At 35.2% G+C, this 17,363-nt stretch overlaps 3 protein-coding genes and 1 long non-coding RNA gene across 53 annotated transcripts in view; 1 reads left to right on the forward strand and 3 right to left on the reverse strand.

Moving 5' to 3' along the window:
* Positions 1-529: 529 nt before the first annotated feature.
* Positions 530-2,420, reverse strand: LOC129567040 (uncharacterized). The gene is made up of 3 exons (XM_055443522.1): positions 2,290-2,420; positions 1,054-2,168; positions 530-971 (listed from the first exon to the last, which is right to left on the reverse strand). Exons 2-3 carry the CDS (start codon positions 2,145-2,147, stop codon positions 962-964), a joined length of 1,104 nt encoding a protein of 367 aa, XP_055299497.1. The 5' UTR covers positions 2,148-2,168; positions 2,290-2,420; the 3' UTR covers positions 530-961.
* Positions 2,421-2,872: 452 nt separating this feature from the next.
* Positions 2,873-5,293, forward strand: LOC129567041 (SET domain-containing protein 3-like). The gene is made up of 2 exons (XM_055443523.1): positions 2,873-3,115; positions 3,207-5,293. The coding sequence occupies exon 2, from the start codon at positions 3,219-3,221 to the stop codon at positions 4,731-4,733; it is 1,515 nt and encodes a 504-aa protein (XP_055299498.1). The 5' UTR covers positions 2,873-3,115; positions 3,207-3,218; the 3' UTR covers positions 4,734-5,293.
* A 39-nt stretch (positions 5,294-5,332) lies between these two features.
* Positions 5,333-17,363, reverse strand: part of LOC129566873 (piezo-type mechanosensitive ion channel component) — a 30,598-nt gene continuing 18,567 nt past the window's right edge. For 8 of the 50 annotated variants that reach the window (XM_055443178.1, XM_055443176.1, XM_055443174.1 and 5 more), the window contains 18 exons: positions 15,843-15,893; positions 13,769-13,908; positions 12,620-12,817; positions 12,288-12,315; positions 12,085-12,210; positions 11,635-11,851; positions 11,100-11,234; positions 10,741-10,815; positions 9,914-10,129; positions 9,390-9,648; positions 9,077-9,246; positions 8,879-8,962; positions 8,628-8,798; positions 7,927-8,448; positions 7,433-7,807; positions 6,914-7,295; positions 6,473-6,747; positions 5,333-6,383 (listed from right to left, as the gene is read on the reverse strand). In XM_055443178.1, the coding sequence (XP_055299153.1) occupies positions 6,035-6,383; positions 6,473-6,747; positions 6,914-7,295; positions 7,433-7,807; positions 7,927-8,448; positions 8,628-8,798; positions 8,879-8,962; positions 9,077-9,246; positions 9,390-9,648; positions 9,914-10,129; positions 10,741-10,815; positions 11,100-11,234; positions 11,635-11,851; positions 12,085-12,210; positions 12,288-12,315; positions 12,620-12,817; positions 13,769-13,908; positions 15,843-15,893 (3,773 nt within the window). In that variant the 3' untranslated portion in view covers positions 5,333-6,034. The remainder of the gene's footprint in view (positions 6,384-6,472; positions 6,748-6,913; positions 7,296-7,432; positions 7,808-7,926; positions 8,449-8,627; positions 8,799-8,878; positions 8,963-9,076; positions 9,247-9,389; positions 9,649-9,913; positions 10,130-10,740; positions 10,816-11,099; positions 11,235-11,634; positions 11,852-12,084; positions 12,211-12,287; positions 12,316-12,619; positions 12,818-13,768; positions 13,909-15,842; positions 15,894-17,363) is intronic. The other 42 variants (XM_055443195.1, XM_055443184.1, XM_055443188.1 and 39 more) reach the window with 9 other exon arrangements.
* LOC129566876 (uncharacterized) lies at positions 14,254-15,364 on the reverse strand. The gene is made up of 2 exons (XR_008687796.1): positions 15,241-15,364; positions 14,254-14,919 (listed from the first exon to the last, which is right to left on the reverse strand). It is a non-coding gene; the product is annotated as an uncharacterized LOC129566876 (long non-coding RNA).

A 17,363-nucleotide genomic window follows, 5' to 3' on the forward strand; every position in this document is an offset into this window, starting at 1 on the left:
GAGTTCATTCACAATCTCATCGAAGAGTGTGATCGGTACGAATTTCGTTCAGATGATTATTATCGATGCTACATTCAACACTTTAGTTCATCAGCTTTTCATCCTGTTGGAACGAGCAAAATGGCTAGCGATTCAGATCGCTACGGCCGTCGTCAGTCCACAACTTGAGGTTCGAAAATTTTTGGAATCTTCGGCAAATTGATGCTGGGATGTAAGACTTTTAAAACTTTTCTATTAAATGTTTACGAAATGTATAATTGAATCAGAGTTTTTACGATGGAACTACTCAATTTTAGAATGCCAATGACTATATCTGTAAACGCCAATGCAGCAACGATTTGCATAGCGGAAAAAGGCTCTGACATGATTAAACAAGAATATGGATATATTTGAATCGAAATGATTAAAATCTAATGATTGAACAAACTGTTTCCAAAAATCATTGGGAAGATTTGAATTTTGTCGATTAGCTGCAAAGCCGAGCGCAGCGAGATGAATATAATTGCCGATTATATAAAAATATTTGAAGTAACATACACATTTCGAGGCTGTCATTTATTGCCAGTCGATTTTTGGTTTTACACATTATTGGTGAATATCATGGGGTCAACTATTCAGAAACTATTTGCTTCGATTTTAAAAGCTCATAATATAAATGAACATTATGGAATAAAAATAAATCTGTTGAAAACAGGGAGTTTAAATAATAATAGTGTTAATATTCATGTTGAAATTAAATCAATATATGTTGTAACCATAGGATTGGGTTTCTTTCGTCATTGTGTGAGATATAATCTTTTGTTCGATCAACTATTTCACTATGGTGAATTAAGTCTGAATGAACAATAAATGTTTTTGTTGTTATTGAAGCTGGGTTGACGATGAAAATCCATCGCCGCTTATATTTTTGTGTGTCGCCGCCGTTTGTGTATTTCCTTTGAAGTCGATCACATCTTTGAGGTTAGTTTGTGCTATGAAATGAAACGAAATAAAGATAAAAAATGAAAACTTCTGAATCAAAATATGACGCAAAATCGCTTGAATTCCACTTACAAGGGCAAGTGTGCGCGTTTCAATTCATTCAATTGAACAGGGGACCGGCACGAAGGGCATATCTTCTCACGCTCGACAACCTTTTCGATACACGGGGAACAGAACAAGTGACCGCATGGCGTAAAGGATGCTCCTTGACCATCAAAATCTTCAAAACAGATTGCACATTCCAGTTTTCTGATTTTTGCTTCTATTGATGTGGTTGAAGTCGATGCCCCATGTTTGATGGCAGCTAGATCAACGCCCTTCGGTTTTTCAGTGTTGATTTCAACTTCAATCACAATCGAATTGTTTTCAACGAAAGGGCTTCCCGGTTTTAGCAGCTCACCCAATGAAATCAGTGATTTTGTGGATAACGTTGCGTTTCTAAGAACGTGCCCATTGACGGTTTGTTCAATTGTCTTCAAGAAAGAGTCTTCTTTTGCTGGAATCAACTTGGTCAACATATTGACTTCACATGAAAAATCGTTTGAAGATGTCAAGATATCCAAACGAACAGCAATCTCATCCAAATTATTTTTATACGCTGTCAAATACCAAGACATTTTTCGCAATACAATTTTGGGCGAGCATACGGCAATCAATTTTTCAATATTTGTTACGCTCAATCGAAATTTCGATTTACAACCATCGTCACAACTTTTTTCCACCTCTTCAAATACCATTTCGGGTTTGTTTTTGTCCTGCGGATCGGCCACATGGATTGTTACATCCAAACTTATAGAATCATCATTCATATAACCTTTTGTGGGATCGATCAAGTCGCACCATCGAATTATGCTTCCACCATGGCCAAGGTATATGTTATCATAAACATTTGTCATCGAGTAAAATTTAGTTGCAACCGTGTTCACATTGAATGAGACCAATTGACCCGTGGCATATGCTGTGTGTGTCTGATTCAATGAATTGTCCTTGTTTTGGCAAAGCAAATACAAATATAGCCATTTTTCACCCTTCAGTGCGACTGCTTTTGCTTTTATAGCCCAAGAAATGTTATGAATGACGAAATCCTGTGACGACACCTCATTTAATTCGCTTATTTTTGCAATGTCAAAACGAAAATTCAATTGGGAAACTTTTGCCGTCGCCATGTTGGTGCCTGTTATGAAATTCTGTAATGCAAACAGTGAACAAGTGTCGAAATGTTTGTTAGTACAAAGTTATTTTCAATATATTTGCCAATAAAAATTTAATTTTGATGATTTTTAATGAAAAGATATGATAGAAGCTCACTTCTTTCGCACGAGAAACCACAAAAAACGATTCAAACAAGTAATTCTCAACAAATTGACGATATTCTGTTAGCAGTTTGATACGACTCTCTTGCGAATGTGCGAGTTTGTCTCCAGTGAAATAGCCAATCGTAAACTGTCACATTTTTGACAGATCATACCATAATCAAAGATCCTACGGTACAATACGGTACGTAGAAAGAAAGAGACGAAAAAATGTTGCGATTTTGAATGAGAAGAAAATTATATAATGATTTCATATAAACCAATATCAATTGATCCGAAGAAGAAATAATGATGATGCACATTCTTACAATGCACTCAACAAAATCTTCTGAAAATAAATCAAATTTTCAATTCATTTCTCCACATGTTTCCCCTCTCACGAGATGGGTCAAACATTGTGAACATTGAAAAAGAAATTGTTCACGTTCAACCGTATGATAGAGATAGTATGTGCCTTGGAGCATTGCGCTTCGCACAATATTCTCGCCGGCGTTTTACAAATACATAAACAAACCACATCACTCAGCACACAAGGATATCCCATGCGAATTGGTGTGGTATGATCAACTCAACGAAATAATGGCAATGTGAACGTTTGCCATCGACGTTTGAGCAAATACAATATCCACACTAACAATTGATTTGTGCTCGAAGAAAGGCAACGAACTTTTGCGCTGTCAGCCATTTTCATTTCATACTTTTTTATTGGCGTAGAATAAAATTTACTCGTCTTGAATATCCTGTTTATTCAAGTAATATTCATTCTAATTTTCACACCTGCTGCACTAGAGTTCATTTTGGAGGCGATTGGCAAAAAAACGGTAAGTCAATTCAATTATACAGAACATTTCATGGAAAAAATTGTTTTAATGGCGCAATACAGAATTTCACAATGTAGTAAATTTATTACAGGCACCGTAAAAAATGAACAATTTATGGAAAAAAGAGACAGCGCACGCTGAATATGTGAATCTTTTTGGATCTGTTAATGATTCTCCTGTCGACATGTATGTTGAATTACTCAAAACCAACCAAGCCCAGAAAGACAATCGACGATCAACCGAATGGCGTTTCAAGGGAAAAGATTTGTTTCGTCAAGGAAATTGGATCGAAGCAGTAAAATGCTACAATAAAAGTTTGTGTTTTGCTGAAATTGGATCTGAACATGTGGCGCTAGCATATTCCAACAGATCGGCATGCTACTTTCACATGAAGTTGTTCAAAGATGTGTTAGTTGATATTGAACTCGCCAAAAGTGCAAATCTACCAGACCGTCTGATACCAAAACTGGAGCAACGTAAAAATGAAAGTTTGCGTTTGATGTCAGCTGTTAAGCGTATGGACATATTCAAACCGAAACTAAGTTACAAAGCTAATGAGCATTTCCCGTGCATGGCAAACGTTGTTGAAATGAAATACAGCCAAGAATTCGGTCGCCATTTGGTTGCAAAGTGCGACATTCCAGTTGGAAAAACGGTGCTGGTGGAAAACGACATCCCGCGAATAAGAGATGAAGTTATGGTGTGCTACACTTGTTTACGAGTAAATACGAATTGTGTCGCTTGCCCAAACTGCGCGGATGTTACATTTTGCAGCATTGATTGCATGAATTGCAATCAAATCCACAACTTAGAGTGCGGTACATTTTTTCCACACCTACAGCGTGATATAAGAATTCAAATCAATACAATTTTGTTGGCCATCAACAGTTTTGCTGATGTGGATAGCTTAATGCGATTTGTTGAAGATGCTTTACTCGAGAATCCCGAGACATTACCGACATCATTGTACGATTCCAAGTCAAAATATCACTTCTTTTTCAAACTTTTAACATCAGCACCACATCCTTCTGGTCCAACGAACGCTTCTAAGATTTACAAAATTGCAATGAATTTGCCAAAAATCAGCGGTCTGTTCGATAGTGATCGAAAGAAACGTTTCCTTATGCACTTGGTTCTGCATCATGAATTAATCATCAATACTAATGCATGTGGAGTCGATAATTCCAAGCTTGTGGGCAATATGTTTTGCATTCTGAATCATTCATGTGCTCCGAACTTGTTGGGTTGTATTTACTCAGGTCACATTTTCTGTGTGTCAGGACGACCAATAAGAAAGGGTGAACAGCTTTTCACCAAATACTCAGGTACCGATGATGTTCCGTCAAATGCACGAAAAACAGCGTTGAAATCTCGTTGGGGCTTTGATTGCAAATGCGACAAATGTGAACCAACGTGTGCACCAATTGATCGAAAGCTGATTACATCGGACCCATATTACAAGTACCTGGTCAAAAACAAAGACAACTTAAATGGATCTGCAATCATTCAAAAGAAATGCGTTGAATTTCTGAACAAATACGGATGTTTAGCATGGTCTTCGGAAATTGAAAGCGTATTCGAAATTTATGGCTATCATTTGGCATCAGCACTAGTTTAAGACTTTTCAGTTTTTTTTTGTAATCCCGTTTTTTATGTCTTATTAGTTTTAAGCGGCACTCAGTGAGCAAATCAAGATGTTTTATTTCGCTATAGCCAAGATACATACGATTCATATACGTATCGAGTTAAATAAAAAAAAAACTCAAATAAATTTCAAACGAATGAACTTTCTTTTGGAAAAAATCTTTTAAAAATAGTTAATCAAGTTGAATTTACGATATCAAGTGTTCATCTATGTATTTAAAATTAAATAAAGAAGCCAAAAAATATGCACCAATTTCAAAGCAAAATTTTATTAAAGTATCTTACAAGAATAAATAAATTTCCTCCTCTCATAAAATGAAATTTTGTATGCAGTCCTCTTGAGGTTTGATATGCTCCATTAAATTCAATGTCAACATAAACATATTACGATTCGAAAATATGAACAGAAAAATTGGATCTCTTTCGTTTATTTTCATTGAATAGGTTTGACTCAAAACAGTGTATTGAAAACGGCCTTCGATGTAAATGTAAATCACAATATGGATAAGCATTTAAGCATTCACTTGAACCATGTACACGTAGTCGACACAGTCAAAATAAAAAACAAAATAATTTTTAGTGCATATTTCAGTTTTTTTATTCAATCTTTCTATAAATCAATCTACACTCTTATTCTCACAAATAGTCACAAATAGATGCTCTTTGATAATGCTTTAAATAAATTTCAATTAAACCTCCGTTGGCGTACAAATAGCTCGTTCAAATTACAATGAAACGGTTCTGAAAGTCCGTCTCTACATAGAAAAATAGTGCATTTTTTTATAAAGACCTAATTGCTGTGATGAATATCTTGACTTGAAAATATACTTCTTCAATCGGTCTGTTAAACTTACTCTTAAAAATGTGTAGAACCTAGTTTCGATCGCCAAATTTTTAGCGATTGTATTCCATTTCATTATGCAATAAATTATATTCAATGTTTGAATTTTTATTAAAAACATACACTGTATACTCGTATTATTCCATTTTAAATTACTAGACTTTCACACAAAATTTGCGAAATATATAAATCTGATTATGTTTACGATTAGACTATTAAATCTATGTGATTAATTAAATAATATCAAAATATTCTAAATGAAAAGAATGGTGAACAGAGAGTTCCAGTGATAAATTCAAGTGTGGTGTGTGTGTGATGTGAAAATGACACTGCATTGAATGCAAAATTAAAATGAAACCAAAATGATCCATTTTGAGAGCGATCGACATGTATGTCTTACAATTCGTTTTGTTTAGTTTTTATTTGCTTTAAACTTATGACTTATACATTGCACGAGATGGTGCTTTGCGAAGAGCTTTTTCCGCTTCTGTTTCGTCTATATCACTTTCCGCTTCATCTTCGTCGGATGATTGCTCTTCGGCCGGTCGCGTCCATCGTATCATCACCTCCGGAGAGCGATATAGGAATATTAATTTGGCAAACAGGTCTTCTTCCAGCGAGAACTCGAGCGATTCACGCACCAAATAAATATCCAAACACAACTGCAGTATACGATCAACAAATGGCAACTCGGAATACATGATGTTAAAGCTTGAACCAGAGAATAGACCACGGAAGAATCGAGATGCAACGAATACAAAGGTAGTATAGATACCGATGACACTGTGAGATGAAAAAAAAAATGAATTTTGTCTTGTTAATTGAACGGCTTCTCATAAAAAATATTACTTATTTGTTTGTAAATGCCTTACCCTCCAGCCGTGAGCCAGCTCAAACCAGATGGGAACAATTTATCGCTGAACGTGTACAAAACCGAACTTGATGTACAATCTGCATACGGTAGGAAGGACAATGTTTTCTCATAGAATTCATCGTTACATTCTTCGAGCACTTCCCACCACTTTTCATCGATTTCCGTTCCTTTGTGCAGAAGAAGCGTCAAATTTCGGAAGTATACATCATCCGGCTCATTATTTGGATTCGGAATGAGTTGTGTCGCTGGTTTTAAATCAATCGAATTTTTCACCTAAAATGAATAGAAGTTAAATCGATTTGATCGGAATTTTGAAGAAAAATGAATATAAAGCATACGTTTATGTTTTAATTCCAATTTGAATATATTAGAATTTTACATTGAAACGAATATCAAACATGGAAAAATGTTGAATGTTTTAATTTTTTGTCAAATGTACCTTCAAAAATTTAGGGAACAAATGTGGCAATTGCGTTGGTTTATGATCGCCAATATTGTCCAACATGTCGAGAAGTGCTTGCCGTGCAGGTGTATCGTCTTTCAAATCGAATGATCGTTCGTTTTGTACCGTGCCTGGAATTTTTTCGGTATTTGTCACACGCGATACCACATATTTGTATTGCACTTTCAGTGTGATATTTTTCCGCAAGTCTTCTTTCAATCGCTCAAAATCGGGTGGCGAGATGATCCAAAGAGATGTTGAATTTGGACCAAGAACGACCGCACTGACATCACCTGCTTCATAGTTTTGTAAGAACGTTTGGGCTGCACGATCTTTTGCATAAGCCTTACTGAATGCCGTGTAATTTTGCTCGTTGAAACTGGAGAGAAAAGGAATTTTTTTATTACTTTTTCCGGAAAAAATGGTTCGCTTTGTTCAAAAACTGTGGAGAAAGCTTTTTTCGATTGCTCCGTTGTTGGTTAATTATACTTAGATGGTTAGATATACTATACTCACGGATAAATCTGACTAGACTGTGCACTCATACTGTAAACTGGTTCGTATGGACCGACTCGAAGTGAAACACGCACTTCGTATGGAATATTCGGCTCACCAACTGTGTTGCCCAGCGCAAATAAAGCCAACGGTCCCCACACTAAACCGATTATTGCTATCAAAAATCCACCGCCCATGAGATACTTGACAAACGAGCCTTTGGATTCACCACGTGGTGCCGGGAAATCCTTTTCCATTTGCCGTGAACATTTCAATTCGAAAATATTCGCAAAGATATCTTCCATTTTCAACCATTCGAACAATGGCATTGTTGAATCCGTCCATATCCAATCCATTAGAGTTCGCAATTCAAACAGGAATGGTGTCATCATGTAACTGGAATATGGCAAGAAAAGTTGTATTGAAAAAAAGATTGAAAAATATTTAGCCAGTGCTTGGCGGTGATAACAAAAAACAAGATCTTTGAAAGAAATCATTTTTAAACGCATACTTACAATTTAAAAGCAAACAAATTGAACATAGTAAAACCTTTGGTTAGGCAATTGCCAAGAATGCGCCGCGGATAGCCGCATCGAATTTGGTATGCTGATAGTAAGAAATACAGATACTTGAATCCATAGTAGATAATCGGTGGGTATTTGGCATTGAAGCTCCGTTCGCTGAACTTTGGCACGAGGAAAAATAGCCAAATGTGCATTCCAACCACGGACACAAATTGGAATATTATCTTGCCGAGTAAGTTTTTACGCAGATACAGAGCACGATCCACGATTATGAACACAAATTGAAGCAGCAACATAATGAGGAAAGCGATTGGAATTTTGTTCTCTTGTAGATAAGATGCAACACCACCATCACCTTGACTACTTCCGAAAGCCGTGAACCCAAAGAGCAGTACGAAGAAGTTGATGAAATCGCAAAGGAAGATGTACGTGTATACATCGGCCGAGACACGATTCGTCATTTTCAATAGTTTTCGGAAGAAATTGGTGAACGGCGAACAATACTTGGTTTTCCTGTAACAAAATGAAGAACGATACCGTTTTAAATTTAAATGATCTTTCAGTTGCATAATCAAAAAAAATCGAACTTAATCAAATCCCAATCAAGATTTGTATCATGCAATAAACTGGTTTTAATGTAAGAAAAATCTAATAAAAATACTTCAATCGTTCACTTGAACATAAATACTCACGAAATAGCTGACACATTTGAAAAGTAATTATGCGCATCATTGATTTCCTCAGGCGTTTTCTCGAACTGCACCAATTTATCGCGCTCTCCGTTTTCGTCAATCACTGGTTTTGGAACAGCAACATTTTGATTAGAAGCACTAGCCTCTCTCTCATTTACAATAGCCGTTTTTCTGTTGGGATTCAAAAAAAATTTGGTTGAAATGACAAAAAAAACCCGAAAAGAAAAAGCATTGAGCTAAAAAACACTTACATAGTATTCGGATCAATCGTTTGAACCGCATATTCATCATCTGAATATCCCGTTTTCCAAATGCCCATTTGCTTTTGTATGAATCTGTAAATTGAATAAAAATGAAACCAAAAATAATTGGCGGAAGAAAAAAAGTATCACTTCTTATAAGAAAAAACTGGGAAAATCCAAAAATTGCAATATTTTCAAAAGAATTACCGATGGAAAAAGACAACAAGCAGCAAAATGAGATCGTAGGTGGCATAGTTTGGTTTTACTTCAACGCCAATAATTCGAGGTGGTGCCATTGGGTTATTTTCTGGGATTGTAATCGGATTGCTGTCCAGCCACAAGAACAATGGTGCGATGCATTTTATCAAGACGACAACCTGTGGAGGTGGAGCGTAAAGGAAAATATTCATTTCAGTCGTGAAAAGAATTCAAAGAACGACGTTTTTCAAACACTCAATTCTTATTAATTTTTTTCTCTGTTGCCACAGTCATTATCCTGTGTATTCTATCTACTAATTACCTGTGTGTACGCAATCAATGTAATCCAAAATGTTTTAGATGGTCGTGGTACGGTCAATGTTCCCCATAAGAACACCATCAAAGGCATTGGCAAGGCCAAAATGCTGTGTGAGTGGACCATGTTAATATACACGAGCAAATAGCAAATCAAATCCGTGTTCGAAATGAGTGCGAACCAGAGGGATTGAAAGAATTCGGTTAGAATTGAGTGTCGCTGGGAGTAAAAGTCCATTTCGTCACCCTCTGAAATGTCCTTCAAGCTGTACCAAACAAAATTTCAATATTAGTATCATCATAAAAAGAGAATTAAGTGAAAACATTAGTGTTTTAGTATGACAGATGACAAAACAACAAGCGGGAAAAATAGAAGAAATAGATTTTCTTTAGTAATACCATCAAATTGTGCAAAAGCCAAAGAGATAAAGAGATAGATTAGTAAAATATACACGAAATCATCAGAAAGAGAGTATTTGTGCTCGATGAAAACAGATCGAGTGCAATTGTGGTTTGCCATCAGTTATGTACCTGCTCAGTTCGCTATCACTTATATCGGTATGACTTTGATAAATTTGTGGTGAGTTCGATCGAAGCATCGATAGCGTATTTTGAACTGACGATGGATCCGCCAATGATGGCGAATTTGGAACCGAATATTCCGGCCATGTATCATCTAGTCCTCGCTCCAGTGATGGTGCTAAGACTCTTATTTCGGGTATAACACTTGTTCGTCGCCTATACATACTTGTGCATTCAATACGAAGCAATTATGTTACTCAAAATAGTATACACCCATCAAAGTATTTTACGACAAATAAACGACATGGAAATGGTTTTTATTCTCGAACAATTTCTGTCTAAATTGAAAAAAAATTCATTTTCGGTTTTTCTATACATGGAAACATGTGTGAACACGTTCTATAGCGTTTCCTCCAAGGTATCTAGGTTTCTTTTGTACTCTCAAAAAATGATTTCAATTTGAAATCGATATTTTTTTCAACGCGATCAAATATTTTGATGGGTGATAACTACTAGCTTAGTGACTTTTTATGAACATTTCACCGATTCCATTCCTTGAAAAATAATTGTTAATTTACAGGGTTAGCTAAACTACACTAAAAAAAATATGGAAATAGCGTATCAAACTACAATTTTCAATATTTTCAGTTTAGACATCGACATATTTTACATTATCATGAAAATGACCAAATTCCAAGTTAAAATTTTAAATTAGTTTCGGTTACAATGAAAGCGCTATACCATTCCAGTTTAAAAAAAATGCCAAGAAATATTCGAAACTAATCTACGAGTAAATAAGATGGTTAGCACAAAAATTGCATTATCAATGTACTTACATAGTATCGTCAGCCGGTTGCAGTTGCTCTTTGGTTGGGAAAAGTTGTGGTTTCAACAGATGTGCGATCGTTGCCCTGGAGAAAATCAGATTAATTAGCATTTGCCTTTTTATTTTTATCGATATGGAACAATTCTTGACGAAAATTTTCATAAAAATTCTATTAGTTAAGTTCAAAGTCAATTTTTGAATAAAAAAAATCATTCGCATTTTTTTGGTGTTATTTACAAAGCTAATAAATTGGAACATAGAATTAAAAATTCACAAGACGATTAAAGGTATTGTTATGTGTTTTCATATTGTCATTTAATGAAAAGCACTGAAAAGCACAAAATCCACAAAGGAAATTAAATGTTTTACCCTTTCTCCGGTGTGGATTCATCGTTACCGTTATCACTGATATACTCTTCGCTGTCGTTTCCGCTTTGTTGTGTGGAATGATACGATAGCGTACTTTGACTTGATGTGATATTTGATTTGCTCGCCGTCGATTGACTAAACACATTTTATCAATTCACGTTAATTTTGTATGTACAATTTACAGTGTGGAAAAAAGCGACAAAAAAGGCAATTAATGGAAAATGATGAAAAACCAAAATTAATCAACACATGACCCAAAAAAATTAGAAAGTTAGGTGATTTTCAATTATTCTTAATTTAAATTGTAAAAAAAAGATTTGAATAAAAATAAATTGGAAGTTGAAAAAATTGAAAAAACTTGAAATTGATAAAATTCGAAATTGAAAAGCTTGAAAAAATTATTCGAAACATCGATTTGGTGTTTGAAATTATGAAATGTGTGTGCTACTAATTTTGACAACAATTTGTTTTAGTTGGGTGATTTAAGTGGATTCATTTTTGTATTTAATGTAAAAGAAGTGCCGCGAAAATTTACCCTTGGGTGCGAAGAACCGATGGAAGTGGTGCCCAAACGCGACCGGTTCCAATGCGATGACCTTGACCAAAATCTTTCTCCTGTTTCAATGCTTTCTTTTCCTTTGACAAAACACGTGTCACATATCGATAGTTTCGCGACAGCTTGTACAAACGTAATGTCATCGATACCAAAATACCGGAAATGAAAGCCTTGATGAAAGCAAATGCGGATGACACTATGATTTTTGTGGAAAATTTATTTCATTTTAGTTTCGGTTTTAAAATGGTTATTTAATGGGAAATGGAAGGAAGAACGAAGACTCGTTATATTTGAAGAAGTTGTTGAAAAAGAAACTTTCTGGACAAATCATTCGAAATGTATTTTACCGAATTCGGAAAATCGAATATTTCGTATGGAAAATCAAACGTTCGGTAGAAAATGAGATAAATATACACATTGAATGCAAACCTGGTCTTTCTGTTCCCGTCGATGACAATGGTTCCGATAAATCATCCGGTTCATCATCATCATCATCATCATCATCGTCCAGACTGCGGCTTGTACTTGGTTGTTCGCCGTCTGGTTGAATGAATTCTAGAATGAAATTGATCAATGCTTAGTGGAAACTCAATTGTTGTAAGAAATAAAATTCGCAATCAGTCTATGCTTACCATCTTTGTGAGTGGCACTTGCGAGTTCCTACAGAAAATGTGCAGAACGAAAAAAAACGTAATCCATTTAGAATGGAGTTAAGATTAAACACGATTTCGAGATTGGTTAGAGAGAAATGTATTTAAAAGTTGTAAGTGAATTAGAACTCATGTGATTACCAAATGCCAAAACAAGCAAATGTTTGAAATACTTAAACAAACAGACAAACGAACAAGAACGAACGGTTGGTTAAATTTGGACAAAAATGAACATTTTTTTCTTCTCAAAACGAAAGAGTTAGTGAATGATGATAAATTTATGTGTTTGTGTTGTGTTGATAATGGTAACTCACAGAACCAGCGGATTTCTTGCCAGTCACTTGGATCGGCTCTGAAATAGTGGATTTAGCCTCGGCGGCCGTATGTTCCGACGTTGTGACACGTTGCACTGGCAATGATGTGGCATGATGATCCGTTTCTTCGTCACCAGAAGTTTCTGATTGTCGTTTATGTCGGTTTGATGGTGGCGTTTGGAAGGATTTTGTCAACACCTTCATTGCGATCATGATTCAATTTGGTTTTGTTTTTGATTGGTTTTTATGGTTAGTGTTCAAGTTTTGATCAAATTGATGATTTTATTCGAATGGAACAGTGGATTGTGTTTGTTTATATTAAAAAAAAAGAGAATGAAAAAACATAGAAAGAAATCATAAGTTTAAGCAGATTAAAAACATTTGGTTAAATCATTAAAATGATCAAAAAAGAACAATTCCACTTGTTATTGCCATTGTTAAATGTCATGCGATTGATTTTTTTTCTACACATTTCGAGCAAACCAATTCTGTCGATCTTTAGCATCTTTTTGCTTGTTGACTTCTTCTCGACGAATCACAAACGGAAAAAAAAATTTCTAACAATATAACTCTTTCGCGCGATTTAAAAAACGGATAAAACACTGTTCTTTTGGTCCTATCAATTTTAGTTTGAATCCAAAAAAAATTGTTCACTATATTAATATGTCAAAAACGGTATGAAAAAGCAAAAAAAAAGCGCACACGGACTAAAATAGTAGCACACAAAAACGCCAAACCAAAAAATTTCGAGAAAAAAAAACACTCGCTAAACAAACCTTTTTCCGATCACCTTTCTTCGGACGTGATAAACCGAGTTTCTCACGAAATAGCTAAAAAAATATTGGTGGCACATTTTATTTTCATCGAACCGGGAAACAGAAAAAAAAGCACGAGAAAAAAAATATGAAACTCGTACAGTGAGTAAAAAAAACAAATCACTTCCACCACTTATTGATTTGACTCAAAAATACAAAAATGATGCTAAAGCAGGACAATTATGTATTTTTTGTGCACTGAATTTTGATTGAGATCGGCTTGAGCTTTTATTTACAACAAGGAAGGAATCGTTATTTTTGATGAATTTTTTTTTATGAAAGGTGTAATTGGTGTTGTTGAAGGCCGATCCATCGATTTAGTTCAACAATTTACCTGCTCAATGGTCATTTTATCACTCAATTTCCGATCGGTTATTGCATCGTCAATTCCAGCCGACGGACGCTGGTGCAATAGATCCAATTCCACTTTCTCATCCAAGTCCTCAAACAGATAGTAGTCACCAGAGCGAACCGCTGTTTTTTTTTTGTGTGAAGAAAATTGGAGAAAAATGCGTAAGTTTCCATTTCAAAACGCGAAGATTTCGATCAAAAACTGCCTGATTTTAAAAGAATTTGAAAACATTGAATCATTTCTTCATATGAAAGTATTCCGAAAATGAATATCAAAACAAACGAATTTTGATTTGAAACATTTGGTCTACCAATTGTTCTGATTTAACCAGTAAACACTGTATTATGAGTCGTTAATTTGTCAGCAATCCAAAGGGTTAAGAGTTTGAACTCATTAAAAAAACAGGCAATTTTCGATTTCGATCAGAGCAAAATTAAAAAAAACGAACAAATACGAGAAAAAATTAAGGCTTAAGAAAACGTTGGTGTATTTAATTTGCAGTTGTGCAAACTACACATAAACAAATTCAACTCAATTAGTTTCACACGGTTTAATTTTTTTGTGTTACAAGGTGCATTTGGGACAAACAAAATACGTGTGTCATACAATTCTAGGCAAATATTACTGTAATATTTTTTTTTTGTATTTTGAAAAAACAAATTGTGCATTAATTAACGCTGTGAGAATATCAAAACGGCAGAATAATTGATAAAATAGTACGTGTATTTAACATTTTTATTTTTTGGGGTGTAAACATATTTTTTTCTAAATCGATTTTTGTGAATCGACATCCTGTTCAAATTGTTTGTGAAAGAGTTGAAATAAAACGATTATTCCATAAAAGTTGATCACCTTTTCGTTTTATTATTTGAATCGATCCAACGTATTGATAACGTTATCACATTGAACTTAGTCACAAAACCAAACTAGACTACACTCTAAACATACGTCCCAATTCAATAAAATTTGTCGGATAAACCAGGTTAATTGAACCATTTGAACTGTCTAAAAATGGATGTTAGGCAAATCATTAAGGGTGTGTGTTGATATCTTGAATCGAAATCGTAGCCCACAAATAAATATTATTCGAACAAGAATAGAATGTTTCATCGGGATATACATACACTTTGGTGCTACCAGCGAGCGATGCAATCCGTTCAAAAAACATTTGGGAATAAAATTGTATATATGGGAGGAGAGAGTGGGGGAAACGAAAAACCCAAAAAAAATAAAATATATAAATAAAATTAGTAGTCTCAATTCTGTATGAGCATAACCATGAAAATGTGGTATTATGTGAAGTTGGTTTTTTTGATTGAGCCAAACATTGGGTAAAAACGTCATTTGCAATTTTGATTTTGTCCGAGACAAAAATGAGTACGTTCACATGATTTATGTTAATATCTGCTTGAATACGAATTCAAAATCGATATGATCGATTCATCATTATTTACCATATGAATGTCTACGAGTAATTCTTGGCTTTGTTGTTTGAAAAGCCGCTTCACTATTGCGAACGGCTATTTCAGTCACTTCATCAGTGACTTGATCAGCCGTTTCTTGATTTGTCATTTCATTTGACATTTTTTGTGGCGATTCTTTTGTTGGTTCTTGTGAGGTTTCTTGAGTCGCCCCATGAACAATATTTTCTTCTTGTAAAGTGGCCTCATCTAGAAAAATTCACAGCGATGCATATAAAACAAACAAATTCCAGCAAAAAATATCACGCGTGATTAACCTAATTTTGCCGAAAAAATGTTGCCAATTTTTCTTAATTCCCAAAAAAATGTTCCCAGAGAATTGTTGCATAAAATTTTTCAACAAAAAGATTTGCCAGATAAAAATCAGTGAATTTCCACGGAATGCATTTTTAGTCTTAAATCCGAAGACAGATTCCAAAAGGGGAGCTAATTTTAAAATTTTCAGTTAAAAAAAACTCAAACGCATTTTTCTATTAAACTCAAGTGCAAACTAAAAAAAACACACTTGTCAAAACTGTCACGCCTCAACTTCAAACTTCTAAAAAAAAACAAGTTGCAACAAAAACAAAAATTACCCCGCGGATGAGTAATGAAAGATCGTTTTTTTCTTCTTCCATCTGTTTCATCTAAAAAATAACAACAATTTGATATTAGATTTCAAAATGAACACAAAAAAAAAATTGTCTGAAAATATTGTGAAATGCTGAAAAAATATGTGCGTAAATGAAATATGTGCGATAAATTGGATATCCCATTTCGTTTGAGTATGAGCGGTGTGGTTGTCAAGCGATTTGAAAAAAAAATTATTCGGTTAAATTAATGAATATATTTACATTCCTGCATGAAATGGGTTTAAATGAAACGTAAAATTGCTCGTCGACTAATTGCCGACAAAAGAACAGAAAAATAAATCAAAATAAAGTGGTTTTCAAATGTCTCTCCCGAGATAATTTCCGTGATCATTTAGTTTTACAGCGTCTCGATGTTCACAGCCCAAAATATTTTGTTTACAAAAACGGAAAAGGTGTTTATACAAAAGTAGAAAAGTTTCAATTTTTACACTGTACACATCGTGGCCGTCTGGTTGCTCGATGCTAGTTTTTGAAGCAATATGTACACCAGTAAGAGAATCAGTTTTTAAAAGCACATAAAGCCAATGAACCGAAAAGAATCTCTAATTTCACTAAAATTTCATTGTCGTTGATGCGTGTTGTTTCTATGGTACAGTTGCACTGAAGCGAATTCTCTTTTTTTGACGTTGGCGCCCAAAAACGGTTGAGCGCCACACGTGTCTTTTCTCTTTGGAATTACATTCATGATGCGACATAGGCGAACGTTCCGAATCACAGAATGACAATGAATCTCGATAGAAAATTTCACCGATTGGTCCCCAGCTGGTGGGTCGACTGCGGCCGGTGCGTGTCGATAATTCATCTGCCTCGTCGTCAGCATCTCGAATCCATGAATTGGATGTATAGCTGGATCGTCGTCGTTGTGATTCTCGTCCTTCGCTCAGAATCGATACACCGATCGATGATTGTCGTCGATGTTTGCGTCTTAGTGTCACCTCTTCTTCGTCGGTTTCCTTTTTTCCAGCCAAATCCCAGTCCGCAAGCAATTTGTGTCAAAAGTAAGCATAAAAATTATCCAAAAAATTGCAGACGATAAACAATTCAGAATCGAAAAACTAACGTTGGATGGATTCAAAGTAGTCGAAAGGCGACGCACTTTACCAGTCGCTGGGTCACCCTGATCCGTCCACGAAACGGTGTTCACACTCGATTGCCGGCGATGCTGTCGCACAAAGCTGCCCGGTTGCAAGGTGTTTGTCGTGCTTGTTGTTGTCGTTGGAACATTGACTGGTATACCCGGTGGCACAATGGTATTGGATTGAATACTTTGCTTGCGTGATTGATGCAATGGCGAAAACACTGGATATGAATCATCCGAATTTTGTTGCATCAATTCAGAGACGGGAGGAGAGCTAAATGATAAACGTGTAGGTTCTAAGTACGCGTCTAGTGAATGAGATACGGTCATGATAGCAGAACTTGGTGATGGTACCTAAAATCATTGAACGGTATGAATGGTGGCGA

Source organism: Sitodiplosis mosellana, unplaced genomic scaffold (assembly GCF_009176505.1).
Source record: "Sitodiplosis mosellana isolate CC-2019 unplaced genomic scaffold, AAFC_SMos_1.0 Smas_scaffold_5, whole genome shotgun sequence".
NCBI classification, from domain to species: domain Eukaryota; kingdom Metazoa; phylum Arthropoda; class Insecta; order Diptera; family Cecidomyiidae; genus Sitodiplosis; species Sitodiplosis mosellana.

Excerpts from the sequence above, each read along its gene's own strand:
- LOC129567040 (XM_055443522.1), bottom strand. The coding sequence starts at position 2,147 with ATGGCGACGGCAAAAGTTTCCCAATTGAATTTTCGTTTTGACATTGCA.
- LOC129567041 (XM_055443523.1), top strand. The coding sequence starts at position 3,219 with ATGAACAATTTATGGAAAAAAGAGACAGCGCACGCTGAATATGTGAAT.